Source organism: Myotis davidii, unplaced genomic scaffold (assembly GCF_000327345.1).
Source record: "Myotis davidii unplaced genomic scaffold, ASM32734v1 scaffold43, whole genome shotgun sequence".
Taxonomy (NCBI): domain Eukaryota; kingdom Metazoa; phylum Chordata; class Mammalia; order Chiroptera; family Vespertilionidae; genus Myotis; species Myotis davidii.
In genome coordinates, this window is record NW_006294590.1 from 2,331,100 (window position 1) to 2,345,302 (window position 14,203).

Here is a 14,203-nt window from a genome sequence, read left to right on the forward strand (position 1 = left end):
CCCGGCCCCTTCCCACGTGTCCATCCGCGCCCTGCCCACGTGTCCGTCCGCGCCCCTTCCACACGTGTCCATCCGCGCCCCTTCCCATGTGTCCGTCCACGCCCTGCCCACGCGGGGGGATTCCCCGCCTCCTTGTGCTGACCATGCCCGCCTGGCCCTCTAGGCCGTGAAGCAGTTGCTGGAGCTGCCTCTGAGCCTCGCCATCGTGTCCCCGGCCCACACGCCCAACTGGGACCTGGTCAGCGACGTCGTCAACTCCTGCAGCCGCACCTACCGCTCCTCCAAGCAGTGCCGCAGCCGCTATGAGAGCGTGCTCATCCCCAGGGAGGAGGGCAAGGTGAGACCGGGGCCATTGGCACAGGGCACAGGGGCTCCGCCAGGGGACGGGGCCTGAGGCTGGCGGTCTGGGCACCGTGCTGCTTGGTCCTTGGAAGGTGCTGTGTGGCTCCGGGCGCCAGGTCCTGCCGCCTCAGGTCAGCAAGCGGAGCGTCGCGTGCGCGGTAGCTCCTGTGAAGCCTGGTCTGTGCTTTCCCTGACTTGGCCGCTGGGCTGGTTTGGTGACTCCAGGCCTCAGGTCCACACGGACCGAGCATCACGCTGCTGCGGTCGTCGGACAGCTGGGTCCTTGGCGTCCGTCGCCAGGAACCGGGGAGTCAGCGCTGGGCGGGCACGGGTGACTTGGGAGCCGGCAGGCACTTGGTGTCGCTGTGGGACTCAGGAAGGCAGCGTCACCAGGCACCAGCAGTGCCAAGTCCCCGAGAAAAGCCTGGCGGCAGGAATGTCCGCCCCCTCACAGCTCGCTGTGGGCAGAGGCCCCAGGGAAGGTCAGGCTGCTGGGGAAGGTGCTGGCTTCATCCCTGTCTGTGGCCTCAAGCGCTGGGCCAGCGGCTCTCTGTCTGCAGCTGCTGATCGGGCGGCTCACTCAGGGACGTGTGGAAAGGCCTGGCACAGACCGAGGAGGTGTGGGCGGGCGGCAGGTGCCGGCCGCTGTGCCCTTGCTGTTGTGTGTGCTGTCCCAGGAAGAAGGGGTTTAATCACGGCCTCACCTGAGGCCTCCCAGTCAGTGAGCCCCGTCCCAGGGTCGCGGTCTAACCGACCATTTTGTTCCAGAGCAAGAACAACCGTCCTCTGCGCACGGGCCAGATTTACGCCCAGGACGAGAACGCCACGCACACCCAGCTGTACACGAGCCACTTCGACCTGATGAAGATGACCGCCGGCAAGAGGAGCCCCCCCATCAAGCCCCTGTAGGCCCACGCTCCCTGCACGCGGCGGCCGGGGCCAGGGCGGGAGGCTCGTCCTATCGTTTGTGCTGCGTGTCTCCTTTTTCCTTCACGCGGTGACTTGTCTCCGTCTCTGCTGCAGGCTTGGCATGAACCCCTTCCAGAAAAACCCCAAGCACGCGTCCGTGCTGGCAGAAAGGTACTGTTGTGACGTGCTTTCCCTCTGAGACGGTACCTCCCAGTCCTCTGACAGGCCGTCAGTTTACTGAGCTGTTAGCAAATGGCAGGCCCGGCAGGGGCTCGTCCAGGGAGATCCTTGTTCGCACAGGAGGGTGTGGAGGCGGCGTCCTGCCTGCCGGCCTGGCAGAGGGCACAGCAGCGGGACGGGGGACTCTCCTCTCCGCCTCACCCCTGCCCTGCAAACATTGTGCTGGCTCTTCTGTAAAAACGTGCCCAGCTGTGGGTGCACGTACTTGCTTTGGATCAAGGCGGCCTGTAGGTGACAATGTGGGGGAGGACGCAGGAGCCCCGGGAGCAGGGGTCTGTGAGGGGGTGAGGAGACCTGCGGCACCTGTAGCCCTGGGGCTTGCTGGCCGGGCGCTGTGCCCGGGGTGGGGGCGCAGTGCTCATGCAGCTGGAGGCCTGGGCATCTGTTGTCGGGCCTGGAGGGGACCGACCGTGGGCGGGGGTGACGGGCAGCCTTTCTCCTTCCCAGGCTGGTCCGCCCCACACCCCGCCTCTGGGCTGGGTGGGAGCCTCCTCCAGCACCCGGCAGCTTTAAGAATGGGCTGTGGGTTTCAGGAATATTTGTGCTTCAGAACTTGCGGCTTATTTTTATTTCTTCTCTTGTCTTTAGTGGCATCAACTACGACAAGCCCCTGCCTCCTATCCAGGTTGCGTCTCTCCGTGCCGAGCGAATCGCCAAAGAGAAGAAGGTGTGGGGCCTGGGCACACGGGGCAGCGACCATCAGGCAGTCGAAGCCCCAGTGCTCCATCTCCTTTCTTCCTGCCCTGCAGGCGTTGGCCGACCAGCAGAAGGCACAGCAAACCACCACCTCTGCCCCAGCCCCCAGCGGCCGCCGGCAGCCAGCAGCCCTCGGGGCCGCCCGCCGTGCAGCCCCCGGCCCAGGCGCAGCCTCCAGCACAGCCTGTGCAGCCCCCACAGAAGGCACCCCCTGCGATCACTACGGTGGGCAGTGCCGCCGTGCTGGTGAGAAGGCCCTCCCTGCCCTCAAGCGCCTGAGGTTCCTGCAGCGCCCAGAGCAGCAGGCGCCTTCCTGTCGGGGAGACGGGTGTCTCCTGCAGGGCTCCTGTGCTGGGAGAGCTCAGTGGTGCAGGAGCCTCGGAGTCAGAGAGGATGTGTGAGCCTAACTGAGGAAGTCGCCCTTCCTCCCCATGAACTTGCAGAGCAGACACTGTTTGCCAGTTTGCAAACTTCTCTTCTGACTTGGTAGTTTTCCTCAAAGCATGTGCACGCGTGAACCCTCAGTGCCTGTCAGAGAAAAGGGGTAAAATGCACAAAAGAAGGAAAGAAAAGTGGGCTGGTGATCTCACAGGCCGTACGCTGGCACCGTCCCGCCCTGGCGTGTGCCCTCCCTCTGGTGCCCATGTGGCCACGCTGAGCTCACAGTGGGACGAGACCCAGGAGTGGATGGAGGCTCAGCTGCTCTGCACTGTCAGCCAGGCCTGGGGTGTCTGCAGAACCAACCCCTTTGCTCTGATTTCCTTTGCGGGGGGTGGGGGTTCGCTTGTGCCTGGGCAGCCTCCTCATTCGTTCAGGAAGTGCACTCAGGAGCTCCTGTGCCAGGGACTCTGTCTGTGGGCAGGCCTCCGGCCAGGCAGCACCCGGAGAACCCTGGTGGGTGCTCAGGAGGGGCTGTGCCTGAGCGACAGGAGTCGGGAAGGAATGGAGACTGGCAGGCACAGGCCCGAGCCTGGCAGCTGTGGGGCCAGCAGGGTCCGCGTGGCTGGAGTACCACTCACTGAGGGGTGGACACCAGAGTGTGGGAGGGGCTGGGACAGCGCTGGAGTCGGCTGTGTGGCCAGGAGCCATGGTCAAGAGTTTGGATTTGATGCTGACAGAATGGGAGCTTTGGGAGGGTGTGCCGTGTGCCTGTGCAAGTCACGTCTCTCTCCAGCAGGCCGGAGCCATCAAGACGCCGGTGACGGGGACAAGCATGCCAGCAGGTAAGGGCCAGCAATGTCAGTGGGAACTCACTTGTCTCGCGTGCTCTTGCCCCACAGACCCTCTCTCTGCAGGCACAGTGAGCGGAAACGTGATCGTGAACACCATCGCGGGTGTCCCTGCCGCCACCTTCCAGTCCATTAACAAGCGCCTGGCCTCGCCCGTGGCGCCTGGAGCCCTGACGGTGAGCTGCCTGCTCCTGGGGGGTCAGTAGTCGAGGACGCTGTGCAAGTCGTTGGCTTGTTGGGAAACGTATTGAGCTGGCTGAGTTTCATAAAGTAACATGGACCTGAGATGCTTTAGTTCAGTTCAGTTTTTAATAATAATTATACACACATATATATTTATTTAGCAATATTTATTTTCTATTGTCTAAAGATTTACATACGTCTCTTTTTCCCCCAATTAACCGCCCCCTAAATATGTTTTGGTTGGTTTTAGAGAGGAAGGGAGAGGGAGGGAGAAACATCAATGATGAGAGTCATTGATCAACTGCTTCCTGCACGCCCCCTACTAGGGATCGATCCCGCAACTTGGGCATGTGCCCTTGACTGGAACTGAACCTGGGACCTTTAGTCCATAGGCCTATGCTCTATCCACTGAGCCACACTGGCGAGGGCGGACCTGTGGTATTTTAAAAGATAAAGTAATTCATCCACGATGCATTTTTGAGCACCGCTTCCTGTGATGTGGGGATCAAACATGGCTGAAGCCCACGGTGCTTGCACGGGGCTCTGCTGGCCTAGGCTGGGGCAGGGTCTCTGGAGGCCAGCAGCTCACCTCTCCCTCTTGTGGGGAAGCCAGGGGCCGAGGGGACCACAGGAGCCCCGGCTCTGTCTCCTTTGGAAATACCGCGAGGGACTTGCCGACCACTGAGGGAGGTGCAGAGCAACCTGCTGTAGCTCAGGACAGCGCTGAGTGTGCAAGGGCGTCTCCCGGAGGCTCAGCACCTCCAGGATGGCCATGGATTTAGTTGGTGCCCTTTCCACCCAGTGATGGAGAGAGCAGTCCCCTGACGGGCCCTCGTGTTGCCTTTCCAGAGCTCCGGAGGCTCGACACCGGCCCAGGTGGTCCACACCCAGCCCCGAGCAGTGGGCTCCCCGGCCACGTCTGACCTGGTGTCCCTGGCGCCGACGCAGGGCGTTCGTGCGGTCACCTCCGTGACGGCCTCGGCCGTGGTCACCACCAGCCTGGCTGCCGTGCAGGCCCCAGCCCGGTCTTTGGTGACGCAGGTGTCCCAAGGTAAAGGCGGTGGGTTTCCGGTTCCCGTCCCCCCTGAGAGGCAGGACTCGGCCTCCGTGTGTTGTCGGGGAGGGAGCAGTGTCCGCTAATGAAACAACTTCTCCAGCCACAGGCGTGCAGCTCCCGGGGAAGACCCTCACGCCCGCACACTTCCAGCTCCTCCGGCAGCAGCAGCAGCAGCAGCAGCAGCCGCCGCCGCCGCCTCCACCGCCCTCCCAGGCGCAGGTCCCGCAGCTCCAGGGCCAGGCCCAGTCGCCCGCACAGATCAAAGCTGTCAGCAAGCTGACCCCGGTGAGCCCTCCGGGGAACCACGGGCCCGTGGGTGGCGCCGTGACGTGGCGTAGCTCAGGTGTTTTGTGCATAAACGCACCTCGTCTGCAGGCGGGCGGTGAGTGTTGTCTTCAGAAATAGCTTGTTGGCAGCCTCTGGAGGCGCCTCCCGCCTGCTGTGCTCTGTGCTGTGTGCTGGGCAGGCTCTGGGCGGGCAGCTCCGTGCAGCCTCGGGTCTCACAGGCGATGCCCGAGCGTTGCCAGGCTGCACACCGTGCTGACATGGCTGTGAACACATTCCTCTTAAAGGAAACATGACCTTCCTGCCGTAACTGGAAGAGCACTAAGACCAGGTATAAGCAGCAACCAAAGAACGTGAAATAAAAATTCCCGCCGGCTGTCGGGCCTGCCCAGTCCGTCACCCTGCGCCTGTCCCTTCCCCGTTCACAGGGACAGCGGCCTGCACCCAGCTTCCTCCTGAGGGCACAGGCGCCTCCCAGGGAATCAGAGTGCAGCCAGACAGGCCATCCATTCCTGGTCGCTCCAGCCACGTGCCAGCTCATGGCCGCCCGCGGTGTCGCTGCAGCATGGGAGGCTCAGCTGGCCGTGTCGGTCAGGGTGTGCACGTGGTGCTGCTGGCGTTGCTGAAAAGCCGCTCCGTCTGGTTTTAGGAACACCTGATCAAAATGCAGAAGCAGAAGCTGCAGCTGCCCCAGCAGGCCCCCCCGCCACAGGCCCCACCCGCCACCGTCACCGCCTCGCGGCCTGGGGCCCTGCTCACGGGCACCACCGTGGCCAACCTCCAGGTGGCCCGGCTCGTAAGTTCCCCTGAGGCGTTGGTTTTCCCACGCTCCTGCGCGGCTCCTGCTGTGTGGACGCAGGTGTGGTGGTGGACTTGGGAGTCGAGTAGGTGCGCTTTCCCCCCAAGATCCTGTTCTCCTTGGAGAGGATGAAACGGCCCCTGGGGAGCATTTAAGTGATTGTATTTCCTGGAACGGAAGTGTCACAGCTCGTGGCTGAGCGCTCGGGGGAGGAAGGAGGGCAGAAGCTCGACCTGGCGGGAGGGCAGGGTCGACGTCGGGGATGGCACACGGGCATGCGGGAGGGGTCGCCGTGCTGTGGGGCCTGTGGGGAGGAGCCGGGGAGGAGCAGGTTCGGCTGCTCTGAGGACGGCTCAGCACCTGGGAAGCCCCGAGAGACGGGAAGTCGGGAGGTCCTTCACGTTCCGCCGTGTCGATGCAGGCCCTCCGGTCAGGCCAGGTGGCCGGCTTAGAGACCCCATCCTGGCACGGGTGTAGCTGGCATCACCTGCCCGAGGTGGCACCTGCCCCCTGATGGGTGCTCAGGCAGGAGGGGGTGTTTTAATGTTACCCCACTTCGCACGTACAGAACCTGAAGCCGGTAGGTGAGGTCGCCTGCCCAAATCCCAGGGAGTCACCTGCTCTCTGGCTCAGCTCTGCCAGACGGGACAGAGCGGGTAAAGCCCGCAGACACGTGTAGTTCCACCCGTGTTCACGTGACAAGAAGGGGCTTGAACACAGTGTGTTAGGAAGTTGGCTTCAGGGGTGATCGTTAGGACTAGGAACGAGAGGGCCTGTGGGGCACAGCGCAGTTGGGCGGCTTGAAGGACAGGAGGTGCCCTTGCAGGGTCAGGACGCCGTGTGACTGATGAGCTTTGGGTCCCGCGTGCTGGTGATGGTTGGACAGCGTAGGTCGGCCTCCAGGGAGATGCTAGCCGTTCGCTGGCTGCCACTTCCCACCCTGCGGCCCGTCCACGTCTCGCCACGTGGCCTCCTGTGGGCGATGTTTGCAGACACACAGGTGGCTGAACCTCTGGGCCCCTCTTTCTGTTTAGACGCGGGTCCCCACGTCGCAGCTGCAGGCGCAAGGCCAGATGCAGGCACAGGCGCCCCCTCCGGCCCAGGTAAAAAACCAGGGGCCCTGGCGAAGCCTCCGGTGGTGTCCGTGCCCGCGGCCGTGGTCTCCTCGCCAGGCGTCACGACCCTGCCCATGAACGTTGCTGGGATCAGTGTGGCCATCGGGCAGCCGCAGAAAGCCACAGGTGCCTGCCCACGTCCGCGGGGCCGGGAGGGGCTGGCTCCCTCGCCACACGGCGTGCTGAGGGCCGTGGTGCACGCGAGGGGCAGCCTCGCCGCGTTGCCCGAGTACAAGCTCTGACCCTCGATTTAACCGTGAACATTGGGAACTTCCCACCCGTTTATCTCAGCGATTGCCAGCTGCTGTGCCCCAGGGATGCTCCAACCGGCAGTAACTGGTCATGTATCGGGCACTGACCTCCTCCCCCCAGAGCAGGGCTGGGAGCCTGGCTCTGCCCAGGGCATTGGGTACGTCAGCATTGTTCACAGGCCAGACTGTCAGCTTACACGTGAGCCTGCTACATCTGGTCAGACATTTCACTAACTCACCCCTCAGGCCTTGGCAGGGCCAGACCAATGATTTCACGGCCTCATCTGGTCTGAGGGCTGGACGTTCCCCACCCTGCCTTAGATTGTCAAGTAAAAAACTGACAACCAACAGTAATAGCCCTCGCTGTGAAGCAACCAAAACTACCTATTTTTCTGTCAGTTCGGTGAGCAGTGTTGTTGGTGTGCCAGGAGGTGGGAAAGTTGACAGTCGCTGCTCTGAGTGTCCTGGTGGCCGAAGAGCATCTCGGTGTGTGTAGGAGGTGCCTGTCTGTCTTGCAGGGTCAGGGTGCCGTTCTCTGTAGCAGGCAGTGACTCAGGGAAGCGCGGGGACGCAGGGCGAGCCTGCCTCCGCGCCTGACTCACCCACTCGATGGTGTTCGCAGGACAGACCGTGGTGGCCCAGCCCGTGCACGTGCAGCAGCTGCTGAAGCTCAAGCAGCAGGCTGTGCAGCAGCAGAAGGCCATCCAGCCGCAGGCCGCCCCAGGCCCGGCCGCCGTCCAGCAGAAGGTACGGGCTCCTGCGGGCTCTGGGGTCACCCTGTCTGCTGAGCCGGGCCTTGCCACTAGGCACAGGGCGCAGAGGACGGGGTCCGAATGGGCCCTGCCTCGCTGCCTGACACCCACACAGGGGACCCCAAGGACGTGCATTTGGGCTGCACAGAGGGTGGCCTGGATGTTGGTGCTGCTCTAAGGCCCCGGGCGGGAGGGGGGTATGAGATGGGGAGCTGTGTTCACTGCGGGCTTTTGGGGAATAGTGAGGACTCGGGCTGTGGGCTGCATGGCTAATAAGGGCCACAGGGTTTGGGGAAGCAGATGTAGGTCATAGTGTGTGCCCACCTAGGCGCTAGTGCACAGAACCGAGGATCCAGGCGGGGACCTGGTCCTGTGTGTGCTCGAGGGGGGAGGGGGAGACATCCCAACGCGAAGGAGGCCTATCAGTGTCTGACTCGGACGTCTGGGGGAGGCAGCACTGAACTGATTGAGGCCCCAAAGCAAACCCCTCCTCAGTAGGCTGACCTGGGGCGGGGGACTCGGGAGAGGCTAGAGGCCGGGGCTGCAGTTGGGGGGGGCCTCGTGGCTCTAACCCGGGCGTCTCTTCAGATCACCGCTCAGCAGATTGCGCAGGGCCAGCCACAGAAGGTCGCCTACGCCGCCCAGCCAGCCCTGAAAACCCAGTTTCTCAGCACACCCATCTCCCAGGCGCAGAAGCTGGCCGCGACGCAGCAGGTGCAGACCCAGATCCAGGTGAGCAGGAGCCAGTGCACGCGCTGGATCGCAGGGGCCGCAGGTGCCAGGACAGGGAGGGGCCACACCGCTTCCTTGGCCTGAGTCACTTCACCTGTGGGCCCCCCTCCCAACCTGGAGTGTCGCCCAGACTTCAGGAAGGGGCTCTGAGACCCGTGAACGGCTAGACGGTGTCACTCCCTCCTTTGTCCTCTTAGAAAGTGCGAGACCAGGTGACATGGGCTGCAGGCCAGGACGGGTCAGCACGCAGCGTGAGGTCTTCTCTCGGGCCAGGCGAGCCCCCTTGGGGAAGGCTCTTTCCCGTCACCTGGTTTTTTGAAATTAATAACGGAGAAGGGAAGAAGGGGCACCTTTCTGTGCGTACGCTCTGAACTCTGCGCGTGGCTCTTCTCGTTCTGTCCCAGGTGGCCAAGCTCCCTCAGGTCGTGCAGCAGCAGAGCCCGGTGGCCGGCCTCCCACAGGTCGCCTCCGCCTCCCAGCAGGTAGGTGCGGAGATGGCAGCCGCCTGGGAAGTTCCCCGGGGGCTTCTCGGCAGCCTCCGTGTTTCCAAACAGAAAGAGCTCTTGGTCTTCCTCCTGAGGACGCAGGATTCTGATGATCAGAGAATCACTGATTTTCGTAACACAAGACCCCACAGGCTCAGGGCCAAAGGCACCCGCGGAGCTCACTCTGGGATCAGAGCTTCGCCAGCAATGCCAGGTGCCCCTTGTGGCAGGGAAGCTAAAGGTGTCAGCACCATGGCTGGGGGCAGCATGACTCCCCCCCGGTGCCCGACGGCGGCTGTGACATTGATCTCCACTCAGACACCTTGGTTTTCAGAACCTCACTGAGTGTGGGTTTCAAGGAAACAAAGATGTTGACCCTTGAACAGCGTGGGTGTAGGCCTCGCACCAGCCCAGCAGCTGAGAGCGTCTGGCTTAGTCTGCCCTCCACCCCCCGCCCCACCCTCGACGGCTGCCCTTAGCAGACTCCACGTGCACGTTCAAGCCGCGTGGCTCAAGGGACAGCCTGGCAGTAAAGGCTGAATGTCACCACCACCACCACCAGTCCCGGCCCTCGGCCCTCGCCTCTCCCAGGGCATCGCTCTAGCCCGGGAGGTTTCGTTTTCTACTCGTTGGTTAAAGACCAGAGGCCCTGCTTCAGCCTGCTGGGTAGTCCTCACATTTCTCCAAAGAATCCGCGCTCATTGTTCCTACCCCCTCCCGGCCCGGAGCCTGGGGTCTGTCCTGCGGCTCGGTCTGCACGCCTTGGTGACATGTTTCTGTTTTGGCTCAGGCTTCCCCGCAGACGGTGACGCTCACCCAGGCGGCGGCAGCGGGGCCGCAGGTCCAGGTGATCCCCGCAGTGACCGCGGCCGCCCAGGCCGTCCAGCAGAAGCTCCTGCAGCAGCAGGTGGTGACCACGGCGGCGGCCCAGCTGCAGACCCCGGGCGTTCCCACCCCCACACAGGTGCCGGCCAGCGCTGACAGCCCCAACCAGCAGCCCAAGCTACAGATGCGCGTCCCTGCCGTCCGGTTAAAGACGCCCACCAAGCCTCCGTGCCCCTAGTCAGGAAAGCGGGTGCCTCCGGCCCTCACCGAGCAGGGCCCCATGGGGCCAGAAGGGCAGGGCTGCGTCCTGTGGAACTGGGGGCCGTGTCCTGTGGGGTCCAGCCCGACGCTGCGGCGAGGGGAGCCGCCTGTGCAGCGCTCTCGGGCCGCAGCTTCTCCAGGTCCTTCCACCTTCCAGGGCCTCCAGGGCCGCACATCACGGGGCGACTCAGACCCGTGAGTCATAAACACGGTCTCGGGCAGCGCAGCGTCGGGCTCTATGTGGTTCTTTAGACCCAACGCAAAACGCATCCTGGTCCTTGGAGGAGAGGCCACCTGAGGTCAGTCAGCTCAGATCCGGGCGGCCAGGGTGGCTGCTTCCTCCTCAGAGTGACTTCTGGGACCTTCCCAGGAGCCATCTGGCCCTCGTGCCATCGAGGCAGCTCTGCGTACCAGCTGGCGTGGAGGGAGGGACAACGCTGGGGTTGGACTTTCATTCCACAGAGCAGCCGGTGTGACTCTTTTCCATGCAGATGGCGCCTTCCGGCCGCTCCCCGTCCCCACGCACCTCGGTCCTTCCCGGCTTTCGGACTTGGCGCCGAGGCGGCTCCAGGAGCTGAGCCCTGGTCTACATTGGTCGGGCCCAGGCCGGTGTCACAGCCGTGCGTGCGCGTGTGCGTGCGTGTGTGTACGTGTGCGTGTGCGTGCTCGGCGTGGGGCTCAGGTCCCCTGGCTCAGGCCCAGCCCGGCCCGGCCTGTCCGCAGAGCTGGGCGCCTGCTCACACAGCTGGTCTGCTGTAGCTCTTTCCCGTAGACGAGACCTCTGGTTTCTGGGCCAGGGCCTCCCACACAAGCAGGCCCGGGCCATCGTGGTTGTGCGAGGGTGAACCACGGCTGAGGGCAGAGGCCCTATGTTTGCACTTGTATCCGTGTCTTCTCTGGCGAGATGGCAGCAGAGTTGCAGTGCTCGCCACGCATACTGCACTCCGAGGACGCCTCCCTGCTCGGGGCATCCGACTCGGTCCAGATGGGCTGTCAGGTCTGTGCGCGGAGATGAGCTGCAGCGCCTGGGAGACGCGTGACCATCTCTGCTCCCCTCCCCACCGAACTGCTCACTGGCAGGGACAGCTTCCGTCAGGTGTTGGTTTCCCTCCGTTTGTGTGGACAGCAGGGCGGCGACGCTTGGGGAGCCAGTGAGTGAAACTCTTGTGCAACATTTGGAGGAAAGCTGAAAAGGGAAGGTGTTTATTTAACATTTCAGTGAGCTGCACGTATGGAAACAGAACGTTCGCTACCAGCCGACGGGCAGGACGGCAGGATGGCGCTGAGAGGGCTCCGCCTTGTCCCTGGGAGACTGCCTGCTCTTCGCCCTCATCCTCGTGTGCAGGGAGCAGAGGCCGTGTTTGGGGCTTATTTGTTGTGCAGTTTGCATTCTCGTCCTCCCGAGGGTGCTGGCCGTCCCTCAGGCAGTGGTGACTGACTGACTGACGCACTTCGGCCGCCCCGGGCCTTGGCAGCGGGAGCCCCCGGGCAGAGCCAGCGGGGACGGAGGCTGCCGGCCAGGCAGAGCGCAGCTGCTCTGTGGAGGGAGAGCCTCGCTCAGGTGCTTCCGGCAGCCACTCAGATGCAAGACGTGCGACAGGAGATTGTCCTGTTCTGGGTTCGTCACATCACGGGTCACCGACCTGCTCGTCCATGGTCACGGAGGTAAAAACCCTCCTTCCAAAGTCCACACTGAAGTTAGAGGGTTTCGCAGGCTGTTCCGGGGCCTCCCATCGTTGCTGGTGGACCCCGTGCTGCCAGGGACCAGGCTTCTGCCGACACTAACGAGGGAGCTCTCGGATGCAGACCCAGCAGGACTGACCACTCGAGCTGGCCCCCCAGGAGCAGGCTTCCCTAGGAGAGGGGTCCGATGGGAAGCAGGAGCTGGTCCGCACGCGCAGATGCGTTCCTTTTGTGACCTTTAGGGTTTTTTGTTAAGTGTTGTAACCAAATAGTTGTGTTTAAAAGACTGAGGCTGTAAATACTTTGTAAACAATCATTTGTACTTGAACAGTAGGGTTTTGAAGAGCACTGATACCCCCCCCAGCATAATAAAAGTCTTTTTCATATGTTTTTCGTCTTGTCTCGTGGAAAAGCAGTGCAAGGTGCTGGTGGTTTCTTTCAGGCACTTGGCAAAGGGCTTGCTTGGTGAGGCTCCCCAGCAGGTGGGGGTGCAGGCTGAGGGGGGACAGGAAACAAGCCTGGGCTGCGACCCCTCTGCGCAGCGGACTCTAGAGCAGCCACAGGTCTCACTCTCGCACTTTTAAAAATATATTTTTATTGATTTGTGAGAAAGGGGGAGGGAGGGATAGAAACATCCATGATGAGAATCATTGATCGGCTGTCTCCTGCACGCCCTGCACTGGGGATCGAGCCCACAACCTGGGCATGTGCCCTGACGAATTGAACCCAGAACCCATTCAGTCCACAGGCCGACTCTATCCACTGAGCCAAACTGGCCAGGGCTCCCAGCCCTTAACTTTGTATCATGGCGCATTTTTTTTTGTCGGGGAAATCATTTTAATAGGCCTTTGGTTACAAAGGCAAAGCCAAAGCTCTGTTCGCGAATAAGAATGTTCAGGAAATCAGGGAAACCTTCCTCAGACCTTGAGAGCAGCATCATCCTGCCAGAGGGCCCCCCACGATCAGGTTCAGGGGCTTCCCGTGGCCCCACAGAAGGCAGCGCAGCAGCAGCTGCGACCACCTCCCCACACACGGGGTTCTGGGCCAGCCAGGCCCCAGCCAGCAGCCTCAATTCAGACGCAGGCCATCACCAGGCTCAAGGCCCCCGCTGAGGGAGGCGGCGTGATGGCTGCAGGGGCCTGCGTTCCAGATGACAGAGCCTGAGCGAGCCGGCTCCACGCTTGGCGGCTCCACCCATCGCCCCTGTGCCCCGGGCCTCGTGTGCCAGGGGTGGTGTGGGCGGGACCGCAAGTCAAGTGAGCTGGCTCAGGACAAGCGCTGGCACTCGGACAGCCTCTGCCTCCTGACCCGTCCCTGCCCTGTGTCTACCCGCGAGCCTGGGACCAGCTGTTTTGCTCGGGTGAACGACGAACTCTGGCGCAGAGGGAGACACCAGCGCGTCCCTTCAGTCTCTTCATGTCAGCATGAGCAGCAGGTCAGAGCTCGGAAGCCGGTTTGCAGTCACAGTCACCAGAGCCTCTCGTGCTCGTTACTCTGCACGCGGTGTGGTGGGGGCTAAGGTAAGGCCGGGGGCACGTTCCCAACGAGATGGGAGCATCCTGAGGTGTAGACGAGCTGAAGTCCAAAACTCGGCTCGGCCAACCTCACCCACCTGTCGGTTCTGGGCCCGTCCGAACCATCCGCTCCAGCCCCAGAGGAGCAACCGATCAGAGGCGGACCCGTGTGCTTGGCCGCCTCCGGCCAGGCCTGCTGCCGTGACGAAGGGCCGCACCCGGGCGTGGGCTGAGCAGGCGGTGCACTGAGGCTCCTCCAGGAGGCCTGTCCGCCCAGGCTCGGTCCCATCGTCCTCAGGGCCCGGCCTAGGCCGCCTTCTGCCTCCATTCTTCCTGGGGGAGAGGAAGCAGCGCAGCTCAGGCCCCTCACTGGTGTGCGACCCGCCCAGCCCCCAACTCCAAGAGGAGACACCCAGCACCCCTCCCGGGCCCTGCACCTCCACCCCAGCCCCAGGGTCTCCTGCCCTCAGCCAGGAAGCTAAAGGCCCGGGACCTGCTCTCCGTCGGAGTCCTGCTGCGAGCAGCCCGAGTGCTCCCAGAACCGCCAGGACCTCACCTTGACGGCCCTCTCCAGCTGGGACAGGGCCTCCTCGTACTGCGGGACCAGCGGCTGCAGGAGCTCGCTGGGGGTGTCGTGCCGCTCCAGCTCAGGGACCCCGGCTTCAGTCAGCATCCGGAGGAACCTCCTCTCCTGGGGGAGCATGCAGTTCCGGAAGGGGCTCCCACCTCCCCTGCCCCGCCTCCCGACCAGTCCTCGTCTGACCTGCACTTTGAGGAGCAGCGTGAAGGCCTGTCCGGTGTTCCCAGCACGAGCGGTTCTTCCCACCCTGAAACAAGCACAGACA

The 14,203-nt window shown here is 63.1% G+C and overlaps 2 protein-coding genes across 2 annotated transcripts in view; one reads left to right on the plus strand and one right to left on the minus strand.

Moving 5' to 3' along the window:
- EP400 (E1A binding protein p400) overlaps nucleotides 1-10,800 on the plus strand; it is a gene marked incomplete at its 5' end in the record, with an annotated part of 51,575 nt that extends 40,775 nt beyond the window's left edge. The window contains 17 exon segments of the mRNA XM_006768805.2: nucleotides 11-337; nucleotides 1,111-1,247; nucleotides 1,366-1,422; nucleotides 2,080-2,158; nucleotides 2,241-2,269; nucleotides 2,271-2,433; nucleotides 3,365-3,410; nucleotides 3,483-3,592; nucleotides 4,449-4,650; nucleotides 4,757-4,941; nucleotides 5,591-5,737; nucleotides 6,775-6,846; nucleotides 6,849-6,981; nucleotides 7,729-7,853; nucleotides 8,447-8,590; nucleotides 8,995-9,072; nucleotides 9,866-10,800. Of these exon segments, the coding sequence (XP_006768868.1) occupies nucleotides 11-337; nucleotides 1,111-1,247; nucleotides 1,366-1,422; nucleotides 2,080-2,158; nucleotides 2,241-2,269; nucleotides 2,271-2,433; nucleotides 3,365-3,410; nucleotides 3,483-3,592; nucleotides 4,449-4,650; nucleotides 4,757-4,941; nucleotides 5,591-5,737; nucleotides 6,775-6,846; nucleotides 6,849-6,981; nucleotides 7,729-7,853; nucleotides 8,447-8,590; nucleotides 8,995-9,072; nucleotides 9,866-10,138 (2,307 nt within the window).
- Nucleotides 10,801-12,657: 1,857 nt separating this feature from the next.
- The window catches only part of DDX51 (DEAD-box helicase 51), a gene marked incomplete at its 5' end in the record, with an annotated part of 1,936 nt that continues 390 nt past the window's right edge, over nucleotides 12,658-14,203 (minus strand). The window contains 3 exons of the mRNA XM_015567231.1: nucleotides 12,658-13,691; nucleotides 13,915-14,049; nucleotides 14,122-14,189. Of these exons, the coding sequence (XP_015422717.1) occupies nucleotides 13,665-13,691; nucleotides 13,915-14,049; nucleotides 14,122-14,189 (230 nt within the window). The remainder of the gene's footprint in view (nucleotides 13,692-13,914; nucleotides 14,050-14,121; nucleotides 14,190-14,203) is intronic.